At 45.1% G+C, this 27,424-nt stretch overlaps 1 protein-coding gene across 1 annotated transcript in view; it reads left to right on the top strand.

The window, feature by feature from the left end:
* LOC310775671 (melanopsin-A-like) overlaps positions 1 to 27,424 on the top strand; it is a gene marked incomplete at both ends in the record, with an annotated part of 38,593 nt that overhangs the window by 10,082 nt on the left and 1,087 nt on the right. The window contains 9 exons of the mRNA XM_083635820.1: positions 2,055 to 2,191; positions 4,190 to 4,323; positions 13,445 to 13,648; positions 19,187 to 19,358; positions 19,886 to 20,047; positions 20,864 to 20,971; positions 21,153 to 21,327; positions 21,623 to 21,814; positions 26,799 to 26,870. Coding sequence (XP_083491946.1) covers positions 2,055 to 2,191; positions 4,190 to 4,323; positions 13,445 to 13,648; positions 19,187 to 19,358; positions 19,886 to 20,047; positions 20,864 to 20,971; positions 21,153 to 21,327; positions 21,623 to 21,814; positions 26,799 to 26,870 — 1,356 coding nt within the window. The remainder of the gene's footprint in view (positions 1 to 2,054; positions 2,192 to 4,189; positions 4,324 to 13,444; positions 13,649 to 19,186; positions 19,359 to 19,885; positions 20,048 to 20,863; positions 20,972 to 21,152; positions 21,328 to 21,622; positions 21,815 to 26,798; positions 26,871 to 27,424) is intronic.

Genomic DNA, 27,424 nt, shown 5'->3' on the forward strand with positions numbered 1-27,424 from the left:
GTGCATGTCATATTCGAGCTGTCATTGGTTGTCAAGTCAGTAGCAGGTCGGCCCATTTGGGCTGTTCGAATTTAGCCCGAATGGGCCGTAGACGGCAGCAGCTCAAGGGGGGCGTGCCAGACACTTGTCAATCATTTTTTACGAAGGTGATTGAAGGCTGAAGGTAGTGTCTTTGGGCTGCATCAAACTAGCCCACTGTGATGATTTTTTTGTGTCTATAGATGGCGCTGTTGCTGATCTATAGCTTCCACCAACATAAACAACCAATTCTAAGTTTGTTTGATATAATTTATGTAAAGAATAAATATTAATAATACTTTTCTCATTTTATTGGAAATGATAGGGAGGGCTTAGCCCCCCTAGCCCATTGATATCAGCCGTCCCTGGCTGCTACGGAACATTACATTAGTTGGTTTTGCTAGTCTTTGCTCTTATCCATAACTTATATTGTAACATCCAAGCGCCCTCTTCTCCCTCCTTCCACTCACTCGCCCCACCACACTCTCTGGTCACATGCTTTACTGTTTTGATGTCACATAGATGTTGTGACATAATCAGTGATGTCATACTCACTGATGATCTCACACTGATGAAGTGGTTATTTCTCTGCATTGTTTGGTTATGAACACATGTTCATGCCTCTCTTGATGTCCATATTTCACAAATCTTTTTAAACATGATGATGTCATAGACATTGTGTGACATCATCAGTGATGTCATGAATCCCTCCCTGCTGAGGTTACAAATTGGAAGCAGAGGGAGTGTAGCTAAGTCAGACGTTATTAATGTATTAAGGTGATCAGCATGATGGACTTGCGGGCGTGGGCCAAGGCGTGGGCAGAGTATGTGGTGGAGAGGGTTTACAAAGACCCCTATTGGGCATGGGCCAAGGCGTGGGCAGAGTATGTGGTGGAGTGGGTTTACAAAGACCCCTATCGGGCATGGGCCATGGCGTGGGCAGAGTATGCGGGGGGGTGGGTTTACAAAGACCCCTATTGTTTCCTGATGACTGTCATACTGCCCCTCTTCATTGGCAGCGCATTGTGGTTGTTGAAATTGCTTGTCAAGGCTGAGGCGCGTGAGTACAAAGAGATGAAAAAGCAGAAACGTCAGGCAAATATAGCCAAGGTCAGGAGGGCCAAGAGAGACTGAGCAACGGATCCAGGGATGAGGGCAAGGAATAGGAGGGACAGCAACTGAGGCCCTCCTCACTCGAAAGGTGTGGTGCTCTCTCGTCCCATCTCGTCGAGAAGCCCCTCACTGCAGTGTGGAGAAGCTCAACGTGGGCGTAGTCCAACGACATTGGCGTTTCCAATCGTAGTATGCCATTGAGATCAGAGTTCTTACAATAGGCTACGTACAGTCAGACATAAATATACAAAACTAGATTAAAAAACAACATGAGTGCTAGTATAATAAAATGTACAGCACCCCCTCATCACTATGATCACCGTCTCCATCACCTGGCACCGTGCCAGAGAGCTTTAAGCCCAGCGTCACCATCAGAAGCATCATCTGCAGCATACTGACAGAATATCATCACTTCCTTCCTTGCATTTTTCTGATAAAATGACGGCATTACAACATCATTACATAGTCTTGATGTTAACAGATTCACAAGAACAAAATTAAAACACCCAAAACTGCTTGTCAATCAAATATACATGCATATTGTTGTAGTTCCAGGTCAGGAGATAGACCATGATTTCAACATTATATAATTCGAGTATATTTTGTCTTTTTCAAGCAGGGAACTACATTTCAGTTATAGTTTGTAAACACCCTTAAAGGTCACGCAGGACACATACCCCCCAATACAGCTTCCCACCCTCGAGCACAGCCAATCGTGCCTGTATGGACGCCCGACCAAGCCGGAGGTAACACGTGGACACGAACCTGTAACCCTGGTGTTGGTAGGCAGGGGATCTACCGCGACACTACCCGGACGCCCTACCAGGATGGTTTTAACCAGACTATTGCTTTCGTGTCTTGACTTAACAAAGTAACACTGAACATAAACCTTCCACACATTCCCTCCTCTTCCCCATTGCTAGGTGTCCATGGTTCCCAGTCACCCGTTCCCGACGGTGGACGTTCCAGACCATGCCCATTACACCATCGGCGCTGTCATCCTGACTGTGGGCATCACAGGCATGCTGGGGAACTGCCTGGTCATGTATGCCTTTTGCAGGTACTGAATACAGCTGCTGTTAGGCTAAACACAAATATCATCAGTTAGGAAGCCCACAAATCCACCTAGGTATTTGAAAGAGTCAAAAATATATATTATATACATTTTGCAATTTGTTTCATGGGTGCCTGAGTCAAAGAACTTGTTTCCTCAACTTTCGCCTTTCCACACTCATCATTTGACCTCTTCATGGGGTTGTCGTCGTTTATGTTATGCCACAAGAAAATTGTGAGAATTTGTATGATAATGGGAAAGCTGATTTAGTATAAAATGTTTGCTGCTGCTCTATGGCTCTGTTCTTGGAGCTCCCTGCCCTTCCATGCACTTCCATGGAAAGCTTAAAGGAACACTCCACCCATTTTCAACCAGCTTTGTATCATTAGAACATCAGTAGTATATCAGAAAACTGTAAACGGTTTTGAAGTCTGTCATTTAATTTGACAGTTATTGAGTGTTAACACGTTCACTGCCAATGACGTGTTAATACGTCAAAAAAAATCCAACGGTTGACTGCCAATGACGTGTTAATACGTCAAAAAAATTAATTTTTTTTTTTTGACCGTGGGATGTGCATCTAACCCTTTTACATCTCTTATATAAATATTGGAGCCACCGAACGTGTACAACCCATTCCACCGACCCACTAAGTGGCGACAGTGCTCTCCCAGACTAGAAAAAGCAGAGCCAAAACTGCAGGGGAACGCGCGATGAAACCATTCTCATACTGTAGAATGGATTGGCGAAAACGCTTTCGCTGTCGCGCTGATTGCTGGCGGTGAGGGATTGCAAATTTGCATAATAGATTACGGGTGGAACACACTTTGAAACACGCAGCATAAATAAGACCAGAATCGCAAAAGCTTCATCAAAGCTCTCAACCGAAACTCCAAGAAACGAGCGAGCCCATCCAGACTTGCCCAGCGGCCGCCAGCAGACAGGCACAGCACCAAAGCAGTGAGCCTGGTGACGCGAGGTTACAGCAGCAACAGAAACGAGCTTGTGACACGTCCGCTGCAGCCAAGAAGAACACACACGGAGGGAGGAGTTTGAAGGAGAGGGGTGTTTCCTGCTGTTATGGAGGAAATTACTGTTCAAAACTATTGTTTAGATGTCTGACGTCTTACTGATGCCAAAAATGAATGGTTAAAGTGACTGTTCTATCGAATTTCACAAAAAGCCATTTATCTCAGAATAAATTTTCAGACGCTGAAACCATGCTGTATTCAAGTGCTAATGCCTACATAACTACTAACTCTACAAACTAACTCTTTTAGACAGAGAAAGCACACATTCTATTAGTTCTTTTTAGATATTTTGTCTTCACAAAATCTTAGCAGAAAAGAATCCTCAGGTCTTGAAAGATGAGCCAGAATCCTCAAAAAACCCCTCTGGCAGAAGCTACCTACAGTAAAAAAAAAACAGCTGGCAGTGAATGTGTTAAAGTGTGGACCAGTGACATCACTGGTCCACACTAACTCAAATTAATAACTCATTAACTCAAATCAACTCTCAATAACTGTCAAACTATTCATCATTCATCTAGTTTGACAGTTATTGAGAGTTGATTTAAGTTAATGAGTTATTAATTTGAGTTAGTGTGCACCAGTGATGTCACTGGTCCACATTTTAACACTCAATAACTGTCAAATTAAATGACAGACTTCGAAACCGTTTACAGTTTTCTGATATACTACTGATGTTCTAATGATACAAAGCTGGTTGAAAATGGGCGGAGTTTTCCTTTAAGGCAGGGAGCTCCAAGAACAGAGCCATACCGCCAAATATAAATATTGCATATGGTAGCCTAATCAAAGTTTATTTTTGACTATGGTCCTGACAGAACTCAGCCCTTGTCTGTTCCTGCTCTCTGCTATTCTTCTGTGTGTGTGTGTGTGTGTGTGTGTGTGTGTGTGTGTGTGTGTGTGTGTGTGTGTGTGTGTGTGTGTGTGTGTGTGTGTGTGTGTGTGTGTGTGCGTGTGTGTGCGCGTGTGTGTCTAGGAGCCGGAGCTTGCGTACCCCAGCCAACATGTTCATCATTAACCTGGCCATCACCGACCTGCTGATGTGTGTCACTCAGGCGCCCATCTTCTTCACCACCAGCATGCACAAGAGGTGGATCTTTGGAAAGAAAGGTACACAAACGCACAGTAAAGACATCATTGCTTTAAGGCACAAAAAAACAGGAAGAGGCTTCCAGTGCAAACAGGGCGAAAGCGTTCACAGTTTCTGGCACTGGCAGATGATGGAAGGTAGCCTGGGAACCTGTTACGCTTGGTTCACACCAGAAGCATCTCAGAAGCAGCGCGTCACAGAAGCATCCAGCAGAAACCTTGCCATTCACATGGACGCTGAAATGAAACTGCCTCCGTGAGGCATTGCTTCAGTGTTGCTTCAGCATCGGGTACACGTCTGATGTGTTTGGGGTGTTACCTGACGAATCTGCAACCTCATGTTTCATTTGCTCTGGCAGATGGGTCTCGCCCCCCTCCGTTCAGACACATTTCCACCCGGCCTGAAAACCGCCAATCACAGCTCCTTTATTACACGCCTTTGTTTAATACTCATCTGATTGGTCGATCACGGCATTCTACATCTGTTATTTCTGTATAGCCAACCGCTGGTAGCAGGCCGTTGCTATGAATGAACGCAGTTCTTACTGTATATGAGCACCATGTCCAGTCATATCAATCAACAGAAAGAAGTCCAGTGAATTTAACGGTTGCTTCACGTCATTGGTCCTGCATCACCCTGCCAGGGTTTATTTTGCTATAATGTCCGGCTCGCTGTCACAGCTGATCTCATGGCGGTTGGCAAACCAGCTGATCAGTAACTTTAGTCTATTTACATGTGCTTCAGTTACTCTGTGCTGCATCACACGTTTCATTGCTCTGATTGGTTGAGGCATTTTGGAATTGTTAATGTGCCCTGGAAATAGACATTGAACTGAGAGATTCCATTCCAGACTGATTTGGATTTGTGAATTGGTATGGCAATGTCAGGCTAGGTGGAAGGAGGCTGATGGAAGTTTATGCTCTTCAGTAAAGTGAAAGACAAAAAACAACTTTAAAGCAGCTACGAGCAACTTTTTCGATTGTTATTAAACAGTATAAATTTAATATCAATGCATCACATCTTACCTCTAATAGTCTCCGCGGACCAACGCAGAGTAGTCTCGCTTGAACCCCGAGTGAATCGGCCAGTGTTAGTGTGTCTGTAGCCACGGCAGATCAGGAAGTGAAATGAAACGGTTTGCAGCAGCCACTTCGGCCATAACCACAAAATAACTTCCAAAAAACCTGTTAGAATATAACGAGAGATGTTCCCGCGAGTATGCGTGGCGTTCACATTGTTTATGTTATGTTGCTAGGCAGCGCAAACGGCGTAGGAAGGCAGCTGCGTTTCACTTCCTGGTTTCACTTCCGCGTTTCACTTCCGGGTTACCCGGTCCGGTCGCTCTAGAGAGCCCCCTGTTGGCGCGAGTTTAGACAGACTATAGACTTAATAATCACCTAAGGGAGCAATCTCAGATACACACGGCTTTGGTCTCGTCGACTATTAGAGGTAAGATGTGATGCATTGATATTAAATTTATACTGTTTAATAACAATCGAAAAAGTTGCTCGTAGCTGCTTTAACAACAACAACAACAACCGAATAGTAATTGTCCCCCACCAGTGATGCAGATCCACCCTTGGGTGTGTGTGCGTACTAGGGGTGGGAATCACCAGGTGCCCACGATACGATACTAAAACGATACTTGAGTCACGATACGATAGTATTGCGATATTGCGATATGCTAGTATTGCGATATATTGAATATTGCGATATATCGATATATTGTCACTCCTAACTCGTTTTCCTACCTTTTCCTTGACCTCACCAGAAGTAAAACATGCAGTGTTTTTTTGTTTTTTGTTTTTGCCCCACACGTACGCTACATTATTAAAGTGTAACTTACCCCCATGAAGAATTCTGGTCAAAATTTCCACATTTGAAACCAAACTGTTGCCATTGTACCATTTCTATCATTTTCAGCCGCATAAGTGCCCTCTATGGGTTGAACACTGCTTTTCTTTTGCCCTCAAAACTGCACAAAATGTGGTACCACCTGATGTCACGTTGTACCCAAAGACTATGGGATTTCAAGATAATAACTCCCCTACTCCTCCTGTACCCTTTCCCGGCTCCTCACAACTCCAAGCCTATTCCCATGATGTCACAAGCATTTTCCTACCAATATGGCGCTACAATACACACAGCTCATTGGCTGTTTGTATCACTTGACCTGTTAATCACCTGTTAATTGATTACAATCGCCTGTTATTTTCCTACCAAGATGGCCATGTGGTGATGTAACACAATACTATCAATAAACGCCACTATAATCATAAAAGGAAGAAAATGGCATTTTGTTGCTGTAAATCATTCCCAAAATATTTCATACTAAGGAGCCCTAATTTAGTTCACATTGGGGCAATGGACCCGCATATGATGAGATTTGGTCTCTCAGATGCAAATCTATAAAACAAAAAAAAATGATGTAGCCTAGATATGATTTTGTCCAGAATTCCGTATATATTAGGTTGAAAGACAACAGAGAATGCTGGAATCCTCTCAAGGACCACTGGTGGTCACCGGACCCCACATTGAGAACCACTCAACCACTTTGATTGTGCAGAGAGAAGAGAGAGAGGAGGACGCTTCTGTGCCCCTTTTTCACTCATGCACCTAGTCTAGCAGATGTCAAACAGAAACAAAAAAAGAGGGAAACTAAACTAAAGCAGCCTACAGCCTAAAATGTATTTTCCTGGTTCACTTTTGATGGGGAGGAGAAGGCAGGCGAAGTGACACTCACCTCCGACTTATAGGCTACTCCAGCGGCTTGTCCAGTCGTATGCAGCGGTTCGCGCAAACAGATGCGGGATTCCCGCAATCCTGTACCCAATTTCAGATGCTGATTGTACAGAAAAGGGGGGGGGCGCCTGGGCGCACACCAGCTATTTTTGTTTGTGTTTGTTTGTTGTTGTTTTGTGAGGGCTAGAGCGCCCCAGGCAGGAGGCTGTTTCGCCTGTACTGAGCAGCCAGGGTCTGGGAGGAGGGAGGGGGAGAATGTTCTGCGCCCCGCAGCAGCTCTGCGCTCGAGAGGAAAAGCAGAGGTGCACTACACTTTTTGACAAGAATCACAAAAAAGGGAGAAACGAAAATTAAAAAGGGACTTCATGGCGGTGTACAGGCCCGCGGGAAGTAGGGGTGCTGCAGGTGCTGCAGCACCCCCTAGATTTTTTCCAAAAAAAAAAAAAAAATTTTTTTTTTTTTTTTTACAAATGTAATTAAAAATATTTTGCAGTGCACTATGTTCCTTGCTTGTTTAAGAATGTTTCGGGAAATGAAAATGTAGCCTATTTAAATAGAATTATCAACAATAACAATCAAGGAAGTTACATGCTTGTAGGCTAGAGAAGAAGAAGCGCGCATGCACGCACATGTTGTGTTGAACCAACCAACAACCAATACGAATTGTTTAATCTGGCAATAAAGAAATGTGAACTTGACATGCTATTTTAATTGCCTACTCAAAAATGCACCTCCCACTATACAGCAAAGAGAGGAGTCAATGTTTCTTGATATATGCCATTCAGATCAGAATAATTAGTCTAGTCATTAAGTTTGCTGATAATATCATGTTAAGTCTGTGTCATGTTAACTGGTGTATTCAGAGCAAATAGGGAGATATAGAGCATTATCATCATGCTATATATCTCCCTCTTTGCTCTGAATGAGTGAGAAAAGGAGAAAATACTGAATAATTACATCACAACAGTATCCTAATGTTGATTTAAAATGAGATATTCCTCTAAATATGGCAAAAAAATGTTTAAAAAAAACGCCCAAATTTTTTTCGGCGGGGCCCTTGCGGGCCCCACCGAGAGTCCCTTCCTCCCAGCACCCCCTGCTTAAAATGACTTCCAGCGGCCCTGGCGGTGTATATGACAAGTTGGACAAGGGAATAATGTAGAGAAATCTCCCATTGTGATTACATGAGCGTGTTGAGAGCGGAGGGTTTGTCCTGACTGTTGTGCTGTGCTGCGATAACGAGTCTCGCGTCACCAGGCTCTTTTAACGATACTTACATACACTACATGGGAGTCAATGGAGTCAATTTCTAGTTCGCCACTGAATCACCAAATTGATATAACTTTCAACCATTTTGAGCAACGCTGTTTCCATACAGGCCACCACCAGCGTTGGCTAGTTGTTGATATTTATAAAGATTTTGTAGCTCTCATAACTTTGTCTTGTGATGTTTTGGGGAAACTGCGGGGAAACTGTCATGGCGTCGATTTCCGGAAAAAAAATCCTGAGCTGAGCACAGCCAAAGAGTATAGTGAGACAAGAGGAGGTTCTTGGTTTTTCCCATGGGTTTTTCAAATCAAGCAGCATGCCGTTTTGTTACATATCTGGGAGGGTAAGTCCCCCTTTAAGCTTCTCTGGACTCAATACGCCACTGCAGGCGCGGACTGCACCATCGGGCGCTTTGGACAGATGCCCAGTGGCCTGGCATGGCATGGCCTGCAAAAAAAAAAATTCTCCCCAATATCGATACTTGGCGTCCAAATATCGATACAATATCGTCAGGCAAAATATCGTGATTCTATGGTGTATCGATTTTTTCCCCCACCCCTAGTGCGTACATGTGTCTGTGTGCCTGCGTGCCTGTGTGTGTGTGTGTGTGTGTGTGTGTGGGGGGTGAATACTGTATGAGGCTGTAGCCATGAGAGAGCTGTTTTTTCATGCTAATTATCACACACACAACCCACTAGAGCCTTATTCTGCAAAAACCCATCAATCAGAATGTGGAAGCCAGCGTGCATATTTTTTAGACGAGAGTGTGCTTTCTTGTGTGTGTGTGTGTGTGTGTGTGTGTGTGCGTGTGTGTGTGTGTGTGTGTGTGTGTGTGTGTGTGTGTGTGTGTGTGTGTGTGTTTGCGCGCGTGCGTGCGTGCGTGCGTGCAGGTGTGTGCGCGTGCGTGTATGTGTATGTGTATATCTGTGTGTATGTGTGTAGGCTACTGCACTACATGTCAGGGTGTAATGGGAGCACAGAGAGAGAGGAGACAGCAAAGAGGCTCCACACTCCACTGATCAAACACTGATAGCTGCACTCCTTTGTATTTCTCCAGTGTATTTCTCTGGGAGATGTTCTCCTGACCTTGGTGAAGAAAGCCAATCGCCGTCAGATCTGGAGATCAGCCCTCGAATCTGATGACTCTCTTTTCTCTCCCACTGTCGTCACCATCGCCCATCTCACAGGAAGCTCTTTCCTCTTTTCCCCTCAACGACAGAGAAAGGTGGAGTGGAGAGATGGAGAGAGAGGGAGAGAGAGAGAGAGAGAGAGAGAGAGAGAGAGAGAGAGAGAGAGAGAGAGAGAGAGAGAGAGAGAGAGAGAGAGAGAGAGAACATAATAATACACCTGGGGTGGATTCCATAGAAGTTACACATGTGCCCCTCCACACACACACACACACACACACACACACACACACACACACACACACACACACACACACACACACACACACACACACACACACACACACTCTCTCTCTAATGACAGGGCTCGTTAGTGTGCTTGCCTAATTATCCTTCTGTCACTTGTGATTGGGCACTGAGACCATCTCTAAAGGTCACTGCAAGCTTATTACAGTAAATGACCCAGCCAATTCTGACCAGCATACACATCCCCCACACACACACACACACACATGCACGCACGCATGCACGCACACACGCACGCACGCACACACGCACTGGATGAAAGGTAAGCACTGAGTATTTGCTTAAAGACCAGATAAAGTGTTTTGTGTAAGCTGGTATCTTGACTCAGTCACCCTCCTGCAACCTCAGGCCGCTAAAGCGAATGGCTTGTTCTTTTAAAGTGCAGTGTTGTTCTCCACAGGACATCCTCTGCTGGGAGCCATATTCCCTGCATTTTATTAGCTTCAGTAACTTAACGAGGGCCCACACACACACACAGGCTTTGTGATCTATTTTTCATTGTCTCTGAGTGACATTTGTTTGAGTTTCTCCACACATGCTGCAGCTCCGCACACTTCAGACTCTGTCTTGGGCTGGGATGTGACTTGGCACAGTGATTATATGGTGTGTGTGTGTGTGTGTGTGTGTGTGTGTGTGTGTGTGTGTGTGTGTGTGTGTGTGTGTGTGTGTGTGTGTGTGTGTGTGTGTGTGTGTGTGTGTGTGTGTGTGTGGCAGGTTAATGATAATCACACTTTCATGGCCTAAGGGAGGAAATAGCAGCAGAGAAAGTGAGTGATTGAGTGTCTGTGTATGTGTTTTGTGATGGTGTGTACAGTATGTATGTGCGTGTTTGCATACACAGTACATGCACACACGCACATGCATGTGAGTAGGCTATCAGACTTCTTCATACATTATGGATGCAGTGAGGGTAATAGCCTCTAGGGGGAACAGCAGGTTACACTGTGGAGCAAAGAGAGGCATACCAGCCGTCAGTATGATGAGCTGCTAACAAGCTGCTGCAGCACTTCACACTCAATTATTCCCCATTGCTACTTCCTCTGCTAGCATCACTGCTATACCTCTGCTAGCATCACTGCTATACCTCCTCTGCTAGCATCACCGCTACAGTATACCTCCTCTGCTAGCATCACTGCTATACCTCCTCTGCTAGCATCACTGCTCTGCTAGCATCACTGCTATACTTCCTCTGCTAGCATCACTGCTATACCTCCTCTGCTAGCATCACTGATATACTTCCTCTGCTAGCATCACTGCTATACCTCCTCTGCTAGCATCACTGCTATACTTCCTCTGCTAGCATCACTGCTATACTTCCTCTGCTAGCATCACTGCTATACCTCCTCTGCTAGCATCACTGCTATACCTCCTCTGCTAGCATCACTGCTATACTTCCTCTGTTAGCATCACTGCTATACTTCCTCTGCTAGCATCACTGCTATACCTCCTCTGCTAGCATCACTGCTATACTTCCTCTGCTAGCGTCACTGCTATACTTCCTCTGCTACTTCCATTACTTCCATTGCTACTTCCTCTGCTAGCATCACTGCTATACCTCTGCTAGCATCACTGCTATACCTCCTCTGCTAGCATCACCGCTACAGTATACCTCCTCTGCTAGCATCACTGCTATACCTCCTCTGCTAGCATCACTGCTCTGCTAGCATCACTGCTATACTTCCTCTGCTAGCATCACTGCTATACCTCCTCTGCTAGCATCACTGATATACTTCCTCTGCTAGCATCACTGCTATACCTCCTCTGCTAGCATCACTGCTATACTTCCTCTGCTAGCATCACTGCTATACTTCCTCTGCTAGCATCACTGCTATACCTCCTCTGCTATCATCACTGCTATACTTCCTCTGTTAGCATCACTGCTATACTTCCTCTGCTAGCATCACTGCTATACTTCCTCTGCTAGCGTCACTGCTATACCTCCTCTGCTAGCATCACTGCTATACTTCCTCTGCTAGCATCACTGCTATACTTCCTCTGCTAGCATCACTGCTATACTTCCTCTGCTAGCATCACTGCTATACCTCCTCTGCTAGCATCACTGCTATACTTCCTCTGTTAGCATCACTGCTATACTTCCTCTGCTAGCATCACTGCTATACCTCCTCTGCTAGCATCACTGCTATACTTCCTCTGCTAGCATCACTGCTATACTTCCTCTGCTAGCATCACTGCTATACTTCCTCTGCTAGCATCACTGCTATACTTCCTCTGCTAGCATCACTGCTATACCTCCTCTGCTAGCATCACTGCTATACTTCCTCTGCTAGCATCACTGCTATACTTCCTCTGCTAGCATCACTGCTATACTTCCTCTGCTAGCATCACTGCTATACTTCCTCTGCTAGCATCACTGCTATACCTCCTCTGCTAGCATCACTGCTATACCTCCTCTGCTAGCGTGTTGGCCAATCTGTAAAAACAAGTGTCGTCTCATTGACCCTAATAGTGTGGCGTCTGCAACTCAGCAACTCACCTATTTGTCACGCGCCAACATTAGACAATCAAACAGACTTGTGGTAGTCCGTAGCAGCATGGAGCCATGCACAGGTCAACATGTCCTAGGTGTATTACAGTAAAGGTTCTGATGAAGATTAATTATTCAAACACAAATAGGCTATGTATGCAACTCCTCTCTCTCTTTCTCTCTCTCTCTCTCTCCCTCCCCGCTTCTCACTCCATCATTGCTGTGTTCAGCTAATAGTTCCCAGCGAAGTGGACTGCACAGGGTATTCAACCATATTACCTAACATGGCTGAATACCCTGTGCAGTCCACTACAAAGGGGAAGTACTGTACTAGCTGATCGGAACGCGGACAATATTTATACTGTCTTTGTCCAACCTCCCTTCCCTACTGCCACAGCCTTTTCTTTCCTTTGCTTGCCTGCGCTCTCCCTCCCTCTCACTTCCATTCACAGCTGCTTTATTGGAATGAAATGCAAAAGTAGGCTGCGTATTGCCAAAGTGTACACAACAAATATAAACAGATTCTCTTAGCAAGCATGATGAACTAATATTAATACAACAAATGTAAGTAGAGAGCATTTGCATCTTTGCAAGAGATTCAGTGGAGAACTGACTGTGTGCAAATAAAAGCTAAATAATAAGCTGGCTAGAAAGAGCGGTATCTTTATGGTGTTGGTGTAGGTCATTCGAAACTCACCGGTAGCGAGCACACTCAAGGAAACGACAAAAACACGGTAAAAACACACTGATAAGAAGAAAGAACAAGCCAGTACACTAAATGTCCTTTTCCAAGTGTAATCTGTGATCTGGGCAGCAGCAGCACAACGCTGAAGAAGGCCTGTGGGCTGAAACGTTTGTTGCTGCTGCCCAGATGACAGATTCAATTTGGAAAAGCGGATAGTGTGTTGGCTTGTTCTCTCTTCTTGTTGGTGTAGGTCAGGAACATGACAAGGTTTGTTTCTAAATGACATTCCTGTACAAACAGAAGTCCCCCACCTTATAGCCCTTATATACTTCTGTAGTTCTAGCTCTGCGACAAAGCACTTCAAGTGAACTCAGTTAAACCAAACAACCAGCTGCTTTTTGTATTTGCAGTCTTTGCACATTATTCCTCCTGAAAGATCTCTAGTGTCAAATCCATCAATCAACTAATCATAATCCATGGTCAAATTTACCTTCTTTCCTCTCCTTTCTCCTCTCCTCCCCCTCCAGGTTGTGAGCTGTATGCATTCTGCGGGGCGCTGTTCGGTATCTGCAACATGATAACTCTGATGGTGATTGCGGTGGACCGGTACGTGGTGATCACCAGGCCGCTGACCTCTCTGGGGGGGATGTCTCGCAGGAAAGCCCTCGGCATCCTGGCAGCTGCCTGGGTCTACTCCATGGGCTGGAGCCTGCCCCCATTCTTTGGCTGGAGTGAGTACAAGAAGAAGAAAAACATTCAACTTTGCGGATCCGCGAGTCCGCCAGGCTGTGCCACGGTCCGCGTGATGTACATTTCGTCATTAGAGGGTGTACGCGCAAGCTCTGTGCGGACATCTGCGCGGACATGTCCGCACTGTCTGGAAAACCAAAACAGATGCTGAGTTTGAAGAGGGGTGTTTTGCACCGCGGTGAAGTTAGTTTTAGGTTGGATATTCAACAGACATTCACTGTGAATGTCTGTCGATTTTCATATTTCAATTCATGGTGCATTGGGTTCTTTGGATTTATTGATGGTTTACTAATTGAGATGTCATGGCAACTCATGTATACGTATTTGTGATTTTGGAAACACCTCCGGGAAACACCACATTTCTTTTTTGGGTCCCTCCCAAGCTGAAAAGGTTTGACCCTGACCTAGAGGAGCAGGAAAAAGTGACCAAACAAAAGAGGTCAGCAACAATGGCTGCAGTGAACAAAGGCTGACCGACAAACATTGCCGTGGGAATGATGAGGATGTTTGATTGATCATGAAGGTGCATAATCCTCTATACAAGCTCAGCGAGCCCAGCCTTGAAGACATTCTATTTGAAATGGAAACAATGATCTGTAAAAGAAAAAGGAAGATGCTTGGTCTCATTTCCACACATCTCCTTTTTTTTTTTTTACCAACTTTCCCAAATGAATTTCCCCAGCAGGTAGCCTGGCATGACCTTTACAACTGAGAACACCAACCTAATGAATGGAAGCAAGCTAAAAGCGGTACCTGCATGCTCTGCAGGTACAGTAAGTTGCTCTAGCAAAGTTCGAATAAGAAGACATTTACTGAGGTAAAATAACCTCTTAGCATGTCAGTTTGCTCTTTTGGACTCCTATGTAAGGCTTCATTGTATTAATGTATCTATAAATCTCTACATGTATACAAACATATACTCAATCGCGAAGTGGAACTATTCACAAGCTACAGTACAAATCACATTGGTAATATTGTAACGTATCGGTGATACGCAAAGGAACGGAGAGTTGTAGTTGGTACAGGTTCTTTATTCACAGGCTCCTTTAGCTCCTAGCAGCTAGCTCACACAGCTAGCTCTACACACAACAACCGGTCTCGCTCACTCCATAGCTTGACTGACATCCGGCCTGCGGCCGCTGGTCCTATATACCCCGTTTCCCCTAGGAACACACCCACACACATTAGTTCCTAGCTGCAGTTGAGACACTTCTATTGCACATCACATTACAGGTAATACCTGGATTACCTGGAACGCTACATACTCCTCACCCAACATTAGTCAATGCCCACATTGACACCCACAACCCACACATATCCCCCTGTACCAAAACACACCACCCCACAACATTTTGTATTCCCCCAATTTGTCTCTTATTATTTCACTACTTCTTAATTTTCGTTCCACCACCACCATTTGCATTTCTTTCCATTCCTTCCTCTTTTCCCATTCCTTTAAATTCAACCCACATTTCAATTCTCTTTTTACACACATTTCAATTTAACTCCAACCCATTTACGTTTCCCCTCTTTTCTTTACACTCATTTTCAATTCAACCCACATATCATTTCAGTTCGACAATAACCCCAACATTTACCTTATTTCTCTTTTCTTCTTTACACATTCATTTAAACCACCATCATTTCCATCCCCCCTTTCAAAGCTTCTGTCCCACCTGAAGCACATTACAGTCGACACAGCTAAGGCAGTAGTCCTCTACGTCTCCCTTCATCTGTACCCAGTAGAAAACTCGACAAAGGCGGCTGAGTGTTTCTTCAGGCCCTCGATGCCCCTGACCCCTGCGGCCCCTGTGCGCCCCCCGTAGCGCCAGTCCCCGCAGGCAGCTGGGCACCACCACGACGCTGCCACTCTTCCCGCGCCCATCCAACCCCAGAATCCCCGACTCCCTCACCCTCAGGTCCGGAAACAACTCCCACAGTTCCTTCGTGGTACTTGAACACATGCACATCTCCTCCAGGCGAGGCCGGCATCCGGCCGCCACCCACCTGCGCACCGGTCCAACGCTAGCGTCCTCCGTCTGTCTGCGTATCCACTCCTCCAGATCGACATCCTCCATAGTCACGTTCTCATCCTCCCGGTCTTGCACTCGCTCGTCCTCCCGTCCCGCTCCCCCAGGGGGCGGCGTGTTGAGGACAGCAGGGCGGACACCATCGGCGTCGATCTCCACCTCGACTTTCTGCAGTGCAGCCGTGGGGGTTGTGTAGCGGCTTGGTTGGGCCGGCTCCTCCAGCGTTGACCCCTCTCGCTCCCCCGGGGACACGAGCGCCGCTCCCCCGACTGTAACAGCATTGCAGGTGATGTCGCTCACTTCCCTCTGGCTGTTCAAAACGATCCCCGCTCTCCTGATGGTCTCGTCGCTGATGATGATGTCCCCCTCTACCGGCTGGTATGCAGAGCAGCTAGCCTGGGCCGACTCAACAGTCACTCTCCTGCCCAGAACAATCGGCTCTGTACTGCCCCGTTGCTCCGCTGCTTGTAGCTCAGGCTGCTCCCCTGCTCCGCTACTCCGCTGCTCCTCTGGCTGTTGCTCCGGCTGCTCCCCCGACTGTGTGTCTCTTCCAGCGTTCGCACTCTTAGTGCAGTCTCTAGCTAAATGTTCAGGCGACTGGCAAGTCCAACAAAGCCTCACCTGTCCGCCGCCTGCCCGTCTCTCCTCTCTCGCTGTCTTCCAGTCCCCGACAGCTTCTCGACACTCTCTAGCTATGTGTCCCGATCCACCGCATGCCCAGCAGGCTCCCTGCTGTCCCCAGTACCTTTGCTCCGCATGCCCGGTCCGTCTCCCGGAACCGTCTCGGCACCACCTCGCCTCGTGGCCCGGTTCTCCACAGCTCCAACACAGTCTTTGCGGCTCCTCCGTCCGCTTCTCTCCGTGCTGCGCGACCTCTCGTAGCAGCTCCATAAGTCCCTCTGCCCAGGCTGGTGTCGCCTCCAACAGCCGTCTGATCTCCTGCATCAAGCGGGCTTCCATGCCCGCCAGCACCGAGCTGATCCCCGTCGTCAGCTCTTCTTTTCTCCCGTTCGCCGACAGGCATTCTTCTAAGCGCACCATCACACGTGGCGCTCGTAGCAGCTAGCTCACACAGCTAGCTTGCTACTGCTAGGTCGCTCGAGCCTTTGATCTCCAACTTTTCCTCCGCCGTTCCTCCTCACTCTCTCCCCTCTCGACCGAATCAGAGGCGCTACCGCTTTACTGTCTGACACCAATGTAACGTATCGGTGATACGCCAAGGAACGGAGAGTTGTAGTTGGTACAGGTTCTTTATTCACAGGCTCCTTTAGCTCCTAGCAGCTAGCTTCACACCGCTAGCTCTACACACAACAACCGGTCTCTGCTCGCTCCATAGCTTGACTGACATCCGGCCTGCGGCCGCTGGTCCTATATACCCCGTTTCCCCTAGGAACACACCCACACACATTAGTTCCTAGCTGCAGTTGAGACACTTCTATTGCACATCACATTACAGGTAATACCTGGATTACCTGGAACGCTACAATATTAATCAAATTTGCCCATAAATGGGCTCTCAGTAGACACGAGCACCCAGAACTTAAAAGATGGATAATTTTGACACGTACGTATTTGACACGAACACTACAAAAAATGAAGTGACAATTTTGTACGTGATACATCAGTAATGGCATCTGCCCATCACTCTATAGGAAGGTAGGTAGGTGAATAAGTCATATCTTTTAAAGTGGGTATCCAATTTGTGTTTGAAGAACATGTTTTAAGCTGTCACACCTCGCATGGTCTCATGGATGTGTTCAATCACCATTATTCTTCCATTATTATTATTATTATTATGTTCATGGTTCTCATGATTTCCTTGTGAATAGTGAGTTTCCTTTTGGTCGGCCTACATGCTACTGAGCCAAATGTCAAATGCATGCTACAGTGTGTTCAATGGGAGTCTATTGAGTGATTTTCTTAATGTACTGAACATTGTTTTCCATTGAATATGTCGGGCCGGGCCACACCGACACTTTTGACAGCTTTAGTGTTTAGTGTTTCGCTTTAGTGTCACATAAATTCTCAAAGCTTTGTTTCGATGTGATAAGAATATTTCTGGGAGGAAACCAACAGAGAATTTCTTGGTGAGATACTGTGCATGTAGGCCTACAGTATTCACAGGTAAACTACATTATTTCGGACACATAGTGGTAGCCCTTGTCGAAGTTCTCCCACCATACATCTACCCTGCAATAGTAGTTAGAATATTTCCCCCCAACAAATCCTCTTGCGGAGTGGAGCCCGCAGTGCCAGAGCAGGGTAGTAGAAACGTGATAAAAGTGACTTATGGCTTCCTTCCGTGTCTAGAGCAGAGGGAGGGAAGGTGTTTATGTAAGTCTGTCACCAAGGTAACCCTGATGAAACAGCACTGAATTTTTATTGTGATATTTAGAAAATGGCGTGGGCGCACGGGCAGTTTGGTGTGGATGCTTCACTGTAACTTTGAGCATATCTGCGTGTGAGCGTGAGGAGAAGAGCGCTGTCCCACAGCTTCCTATTGAAGGCACTAGAGCCTCGAGTGTGCAGTGCATAACATGCTGTCCTGGTGTGAGTTCACACAGCAACACAGGAAGTTGCTCTAACAGTATTCTCTGATGGCTTTTGCACTTGGGTCCTGTAGTGATATATAAGCCTGACCTAGCCTGACCTAGCAGATGGAATATTCTAATTTATCTAAATCCAGAAGAGCCTTATGTACACAAGTAAACATGCCGCCCCCCACCATGATGCAGGCACTAGTGGTGGTGGTGGAACAATATTCCACTTAGCTTTAACATGTACGTAACATATTAATTTTTTAATTTTTGACCTTTAATACCAGACATGTCGGGTCAAAATAGCAGGCCTGGCGAGTTGGTTATTGCCAGAAAAGAGAAAAGGCTGTGCAAAATCCATAGGCATCGGCTCAAATCACATAGCACAAGAGAGAGAGAGAGAGGGAGGGGTGGGGAGAAGGAGTGAGCAAGCAGGAACGCCACAAACTAGCTGTGTTTATTTGCCATATAGTTACAGCAAATGGGAGATGTTGGATGAATAACATAAATAGCTCCAGAAATAGCATTGACAATTAGCGATCAGCACCACGGACAGCGCTGAGTGCTCACTGCTCACATGTAAAAATGCAAATTAGCCTCATGCATCAAATAGCCACACATACTTTTTTCGTTTTCTTTTCTTTGCACAGCCAAATAGCATAAAGTGTTGGCCCGAACCCAGTGCTCCCCAATGTGCTTTTTCGGGCCCTGTCAGACCCGGGCTGAAACTGAGAACTCTAAGGTCAATCAGTGATTTTTTTTTGCTAAAATGTGTCATGCCTCCAAGTTTTGTCAAAATATAAATGGCATCGGAGACAACAAGTGTAACTGAGGCTGTGTGTTTGTGTGTGTGTGTGTGTGTGTGTGTGTGTGTGTGTGTGTGTGTGTGTGTGTGTGTGTGTGTGTGTGTGTGTGTGTGTGTGTGTGTGTGTGTGTGTGTGTGTTTCCACAGGTGCCTATGTGCCAGAAGGCCTGTTAACGTCCTGCTCCTGGGACTACATGACGTTCACCCCGGCCGTCCGCTCCTACACCATGCTGCTCTTCACCTTCGTCTTCTTCATCCCCCTCTCCATCATAATCTTCTGCTACTGCCGCATCTTCAGAGCCATCCGACACACCACCCGGTTGGTACACACCATTGACTGTATATAGAAGAAGAAGATACACTGTATAAGGCTTTATCAGCAGTACACACCCACACATGTACAGTATGACATGGCATGGGTGAAGACATGGGTGTCTGCGACAGTGCTGTGATGAGCGTGTGTGTGTGTGTTGATATTGATATTGATGTGTCGTTGATTAATGCCATGTCTGTGGGTATTCTCTATCGATTTCCTGCTTCCACTGATGTCTCACTCAACCTGAATACTGATCCTGCAAGAAACAATGTGGGTGATGTCTGTGTGTGTGCGCGCGCGTGTGTGTGTGTGTGCGTGTGTGTGTGCGTGTGTGTGTGTGTGTGTGTGTGTGTGCGCGCGCGCGCGCGTGCATGCGTGTGCTTGCGTGTGTGTGTTATGTGTGTGTGTGTGTGCATGTGCATGTGTGCACGTGCGTGTGTTTGTGTGTGTTGTGTGTGTGTGTGCTTGTGTGCACGTGCGTGTGTTTGCGTGTGTTGTGTGTGTGCGTGTGTGTGTTGTGTGTGTCGCAGGGCGATCACCAAGATGCACTGTGAGAGGAACAGAGACTCAGTGAAGAAGTACCATAAGATGAGGAGTGAATGGAAGATGGCCAAGATCGCTCTCATCGTCATCCTGCTCTACGTCATCTCCTGGGCCCCTTACTCCTGTGTGGCCCTCACTGCGTTCGCCGGGTAGGTGTGTGTGTGTGTGTGTGTGTGTGTGTGTGTGTGTGTGTGTGTGTGTGTGTGTGTGTGTGTGTGTGTGTGTGTACGTGCACGTGCACGTGCATGTGCATGTGCATGTGTGTGCGTATATTTGCCAACAACTCCTAAAGACGAGAAATTTCCAAACATCTCCATAAGAAATGAAAATTGAGGTGGTTATTTGTTTGGAAGGTTTCCTCCTTGGACTGATCTTGCCGGACCCGGTAGAGCTGCCCTAGATGAGCTAGAACTGACTGACTGACTCACTCACTCACTCATTGACTGACTCACTGACTCACTCACTCACTCACTCACTCACTCACTCACTCACTGACTGACTCACTGACTGACTGACTGACTGAAAGGTTGGGACACACACATCACATTGTTCTTAATTCTTACTATTTTCCACATTTTAGAAAGATAGTAAAGACATCAAAACTGTGAAATAAAACAAATGGAATCATGCAGTGACCAAACAAGTGTTAAACAAATCAACTATCTTATATTTGTCTAAGAAACACATTTCAAGCATTTAGGATTAAGCCTTAGATCAAGATGATGTTGTGTTCAAACCTTTGACTGGTAGTGTCATTTGGGCAAATAAGGCAAATCTACAGGGTATCAATTAGAGGCGATGAGACGCTGATGAGTTGCAGCTGATGAGATCGGTGTATTTTAACTATAACTCTCCACTCTATAGACACACATCCACTTCTGCCATTATAGCACAAATGGGTCTAATTTCCTTCTCTCATTCCTCTCTCTCTCTCTCTGCATTCCCTCTGTCTCTCTCTCTCCCAGGTATGCGGACATGCTGACTCCGTATATGAACTCTGTTCCCGCTGTGATTGCCAAAGCTTCTGCTATCCACAACCCCATCATCTATGCTATAACGCATCCCAAATACAGGTAAATCAAACTCACCCCTACACACAGTACTTTCATGTGATTTACTACTTAATGGCATTATAAAATGGTATCATAACAAGATGGAATTCTTATACAACACTGCTTTCTCTCTCTCTCTCTCTCTCTCTCTCTCTCTCTCTCTCTCTCTCTCTCTCTCTCTGCATCTGTCTGTCTCTCTCAGGTCAGCCATCAGCAGGTATATTCCCTATCTCGGGGTGTTGCTGTGCATGACGGGTAGAGACCGTTTCCGCAGCAGCAGCTTCCAGTCCACCCGTCGATCGACCCTCACCAGCCAATCATCGGAGAGCAGCCGCCACGTCAAGCCCCGCCTCTCCTCCCTGTCTGACAGCGAATCAGTGAGTGTGCCTCATGTCTAACAGGGTATATCTCTGTCTTAAATTGTCTTGTTGAAATTGCTTAGAATCATGCGAGTGCCTGATTTTGTGCGTGTGTGCGTGCGTGTGTGTGTGCGTGTGTGTGTGTGTGCGCGCGCGCGCGCGCGTGTGTGTGTGTGTGTGTGTGTGTGTGTGTGTGTGCGTGCGTGTGTGCGTGTGTCGTGTGTGTGTGTGTGTGTGTGTGTGTGCGCGTGCGCACGTGTGTGTGTGTGTGTCTGTGTGTGCGTGCGTGTGTGTGTGTGTGTGTGCATGTCAGGCGGGTCTTTCTGACATGGAGGCGGACCTCTCGTCTCGGGCGCCTGGGAATCGTCAGTTGTCCAGTGATGTCAAACAGGTGCGTCATGCCAGCCAGAGGGCAAAGGTCAGGGGTCGCGACTCAGGGGTGTTTGAGAGAGCCGCCGCCCACAACCCCACTGACCCATCCATTTGCCGCCTCACACAGGTCACTGTGAGTATGGAGGGATGTTTTGGGTCAACACACTTCTTCTGCCTTATGTTAGGACATATAAAACTGAGGGTTAACACAATCAGAAAGTACAAAAAATACAAAAAAGTCAGATACTTGGGGCCGGTTTCACAAAGATACTGTAGACTTTGGACCATAGAGAGGTCCAGGAACGAGTCCGGAAATCATCGATGCTAACAGCCCTGGTTCTTCACAGTTTTCGCCTATGGGAGTTTTGAATGGGTTTTAGATGTTTCTAATAATCTCTCTGGGCAATGCTGGCTTAATCAAACGCGAACCAGTGTTTAGTAACATCATCTTCACACATGCTTTTATGTACCGTTAAAAGGGTGGCTAGCTAGCAAACGGCTAAATGAGACTACAATATCGACGCGGATATTATACGTCATCACGAGTGAACGCGGAAATTCTTTCTCTCGCAATCAATGCGTGGACGCCTATGCGACACTGTGTGTAGTTCTGGATTAGTTTAGCACGAGCTTTTTACCTCTAGGGCTTGCAATTATGCTTCAAAACTCATGAAAGTGGTCCTCATGTGTGAAGATTATCCCGCTGAACCTTGGTTCGCGTTTGATTAAACTTGCGTTGCCCACAGACATTATTTGAAGCATCGCGCCAAAAACCCATTCAAAAATCCCATAGACAGAAACAGTGAAGAGCCAGGAAGTTCGGGACTTCCGCATTCAGCCTACAAAAATACGTCATCCCTGGAGCTCTCTATGGCTTAGATATAACAAACAGTGAGACGTCTAAACTCCTCCATCGCACAAAGCAGTTTAGTTCATGACTATCTTAAGCAGGACTATGTAAATTAAGACACTCTTCAAAGAAGAAAACATGGCCGACTGTGCAACTGACTGACGTGCAATCTAACTTTTGGAAGAATCCAATAGTTATTATGAACATTTTACTTGGAAAATTCAGTCAAGAGTGTAAAAAAAGATATGGGAGAAAGAAATGCAGTGACAATAAACAGTGTTAATCCGACATCAAAGATGTTAGCTTCCTCATAGGCTATCATAAAATCATTAGCTAGCTAGCTCCTGGCTCAACATTAGCATACCAAAATCACTAGAGACTTATTGGTCTAATCTTAGCTGTGTTCTCCTCTTGGTTGTCATTTGTCTCGGTCTACTACAGACCAGTCTAAAATATCGTTGTGAAACCGGCCCCTGATGTCCGTTAGAGTTTGAGTCTCAGTTAATTCAGTTTTAAGCATTATATTGTTTTGTGGTGTTTTTGATGGGAGGCTTCTCTTCTGTTTTGTCATTTTGTCAGAGCCAATCCAAATCCTCTCCCAGCTCAGAGCACTGAGGTCATGATGCTTTGGAGTCCTGTTAAAGTTGCTGCTCGTCATGTTTGTGAACGGTCTCTATGGCACATAATAGCATGGGGTCATGTTGTTTGGAGCTGTGTGTGTCAGGTTTATGAGCAGGAATCCTTAGCGTGTAATCTTGCCAGCTCATGTTGCTTCTCGGATCTGTAAATATCACTGATTGTACGGTAGGGTAGGGTGCAACGGCATCACTTGACATGTTGATTTGTCTCGTTAAATAGCTGCACTTAACTATGAGTAGTAGCTCTTTTTGGTCAAAAAGCAGGGTGGGCAGGCATCTCCTCTTACTTTCACTGACAGAAGGAAAATTCGGAGGAGCTTAGAGCAGAGGAGAAACAGCTTTCCAGTGAGAACAGATCCCAGGTCAGCTAGGCTACATGGGTCTCTAGAGGCGAGAGTCTTACAGTAACCACAACCATTCCTAAACCCAGTTTTCATTATTGTGGAATAGTTTGTCTACCATACAACATAATAAGTTGAGGGTTTAGCTATATAGCTATATATCTGATTGCTTGTCTGAATACATTCCAGGCCGCTCCCTCAGGTCTTCTGGTGCTGGCCTGCTTAACATACTGAAAGTCAACTACAAAAAGTATGGTGAAGCATTCTGCTTTTATGCACCAACGGCTTGGCATAGACTGCCCATTCACATATGAGAAGCACCAACTATAGATGACTTATTTTTATACCCTTGCTTTTAATTCATTAAATTCTTCTCTTTTTATCATGTTTTGTTTGTGTTGTTTTTTACTATGTCTGTTTAATATCCCTTTTATGCTTTTTCTACTGTTTTTATAATTTTTTTAATATCACTTTTTTTTTTTTTTACTGTTTTACCTGCATTGTTGTTGTTGTTGTTTTTTTTACTTGGGTTTTACTGTAAAGCACTTCGAGCTGCATTTTATGTTATATGAAAGGTGCTATATTATTATTATTACTATTATTATGATTATGATTATTATTATAATCATCATCATTATTATTATTATAATAAGTAGTATCAAACTGATATACCATAAGTTATGTAGGGTTAAGGTCTTTTAAGGGGGAAAATACAATTTTTGCTGGTAACACTCAACAATATGACAAGCAAGACCCTAGTCATTACCCTAGTCATTACCTGTTGTATAAATGGTATTTGTACCAATAACACCATTCCTCATCCGGATGATCAGACAGTGTCTCAAGCCAAAATGATAAGACCGGTGACCAGACATTTAAAATAAAGTGTCTTATGAAAGTATATTTAAACCATTAACATACTCCTCTAAACGTCATTAGAGAAGGACTGCAATCATCTCAATATACAGGATGTATAGATTACATGAGGATTTATGGAATGCAGTGAAAATCTCACATTTGACATATGGTTTTATAGGCAGAGAGGAAGACAGAGAGAAACAGAGAGGGGAGGGGTGAACTTGGAAGTGTGTGCGTTGAAGCACATACATGTGCAGTCAGACTGAGCAGGGCTGCCTGTGTTTATCAGCAAAGTGTTCCTGTCTCAGGGTCATTGTCATGCTGTGTTTTCTGAGCAAAGGGGAGAAATCTGCTCCTTGATGTGTCTGCCTGTCCAAATATGCATTTATGACTAATAACTCATACCACTAATTATGCGTATGCAATTATAGCTTATTGATTATTAAATGCCAATCAATTTAACTTGAACTTTAATTTTATACAACATTACCAATTTGGTTTTCTTGCATCAAATTGCCCGAAAATCACATGGGTGGTTCGATACTATGCCCTTCACAAATAAAATTCATTTGAACTAATTTCATTGAATGTTGGGTGTTTTATTCAAAATAGTTCCTCCTGTTGTCCCCCCGGGTCAAACTGACCCGGTCTGGTTTGACTGTTTATAAAAGCTCCATGAAGTATACATTTTCACCCAATTCTGTGTTGTACCTTGTTAGCAACTCCATTCCAAACAATTACCACCATTTTTATATTGAACTTTATTGAAGGAAAACCCCTTGAGATGGATCATCTCGTTTTAGAGGGGGACCTACAGGAACAAGAATGCATCAATAGTACAACAAAAGAGATTTACAGGTACACATAAACATGAAGAGATACAAACCATACACATTCACACACCCTCTCAGTACAATTTACAATAATCAATACAGTTAGAAGCAAGAACAAATCGTTTTTAGATGAGCAGATAACGCATTCCTGAAAATGAACAGAGAAGTGATAGAGCGAAGAGAATTTGGTAGATTATTCCCATCTTTCCATTTTTATGCTTTCTATTGGAATTTCATGGTCAGTAGAGTTCACTCACTTACACATCAAATTATACCTTTTTGTGTGTGATTTCAATGATATAACAATGGAAACATGGAACTGCTGCAAAACATAGAAATGATGATGTGTGTGTATGTATATACTGTACACTGTGTGTGTGTGTGTGTGTGTGTGTGTGTGTGTGTGTGTGTGTGTGTGTGTGTGTGTGTGTGTGTGTGTGTATATATATATATATATATATATGTGTGTGTGTCTGTATGAACGTTGTTTGTTTGGGACCTTCTAAGTGTTTCAGCATCGCCATCTGACAAAGCACAGCTGTTCTGTCAGGCCACAGGAAACAGACAACCACAGGTCTTTCTACGTGGGATGCCCAATATATAGAACATTTCCGTCTCTCTGTAATCATCCAGTGTACTTAATTCGCTCACGCAAGTAAAACGCACTTACGTATAAGCATAGCGCCATGCAGACTGAGGACTCATTATAGAGGGTCCAGAGACTAATCCAGTAATCTGGGAGTTTCAGACCTAACCCGCAGCTTGCATGACATGACCCCGTGTTCCACTTGTTGGCCGGGACAGACGTAGGCGGCTGATTCTCTAGGAGTCGTCGGCCGCCATCTGCTTTGATCCAGAGGATTTAAACTTTCACTTTTATGTATCATTACTTACCTATTGTACTCTCACAAACATTCACTTTCAAGTCGGATTTGGCACGTCACATTTCATATTTCTTTTAAATTCTGCGGTACCACACATGTGCTCACTTACTTATTTACTTGGTCACTGTAAGTCGGTCTGGATAAGAGATTCAGCCCAAACAGTAAAATTAAGCAATATCACACAAGAGGGAGTGCGGTTGTTGGCTAATATTGGCACTGCTGTGATTCGGTCGTAGGCACGAGGCCGAAGGCCGAGTGCCGAAGATAATCACAGCAGTGCCAATATTAGCCAACAACCGCACGACCTCGAGTGTGATATTGCTTTTATACAACAGTTCTATTAAACAAAGCTGATTAAAAAAATGACAAAAAGCTGAGAAAATATATGATTTCTCTATTTATTCCTCCGCCAACAAAAATAGTTCCCTCAGCTTTCTGCTTTGCCTAATCAGCCTAATTAACTGCAGGCTGTCTACTTTACTACTGTCTACTCTACAGCTGTGAAGCATTTTGTTGATTAGGGCAGCTGTGAAGCGGAATGATCTACACACAGTGAAGCGCCAGTGCATTATCATGAAATATTGGCACTGGTAGGATCCCTCTTGTCCAATCAAATTGCCCAGCCGGAACTAACTGTTGTATAATATACTGTTTTCTGGATATAACTTAAGTCACACTAAATGGCTGTTTGTATGTGTTCTTGATCTGTTCAGACTCTGACGGAGCCTGAAGACATCTCCATGTCGGACATCAGCCTCCAGCCAACCAACCATCTGCCTGCCACTGTAAGAGTCCACCAATCATCTCTCTTGCTCTGTGCAGTAGATGTGCTAGTAGAAGTAGAAACCCTCTTTATCCATTTCAGTGGTTGGTCTTATATCAGGTAAACATGAGAGGGTTATCCGATGCCACCACCTCATATGGGTTTCTCTGATAGACTTCACCATTTCTGAATTTAATTCAATCAGCCGTCTTTGCCATCCTGTGCAGTGAGTAGGAAGAAAACCAGGGAATGAGAATTGTTCTTTTCCCTTCAATTCAAAAATAAATCTCTTACCCAATAATATAAGTGTTTAAAATACCAGGTCATCCATTTCTTAATTCACCAAGTATAACACCACAATTATATGGTGCCTATAAATAATTTAATTTGTCCAAATCAACAAAGCCATCCTATCTCCTGTCCTATAATAAGAATGAGAAGTGTGTGTGTGTGTGTGTGTGTGTGTGTGTGTGTGTGTGTGTGTGTGTGTGTGTGTGTGTGTGTGTGTGTGTGTGTGTGTGCGTGCGTGCGTGCGTGCGTGCGTGCGTGCGTGCGTGCGTGTGTGTGTGAGTGAGT

The sequence above is a fragment of the Poromitra crassiceps genome, assembly GCF_964638095.1.
Source record: "Poromitra crassiceps genome assembly, chromosome: 4".
NCBI lineage: Eukaryota > Metazoa > Chordata > Actinopteri > Beryciformes > Melamphaidae > Poromitra > Poromitra crassiceps.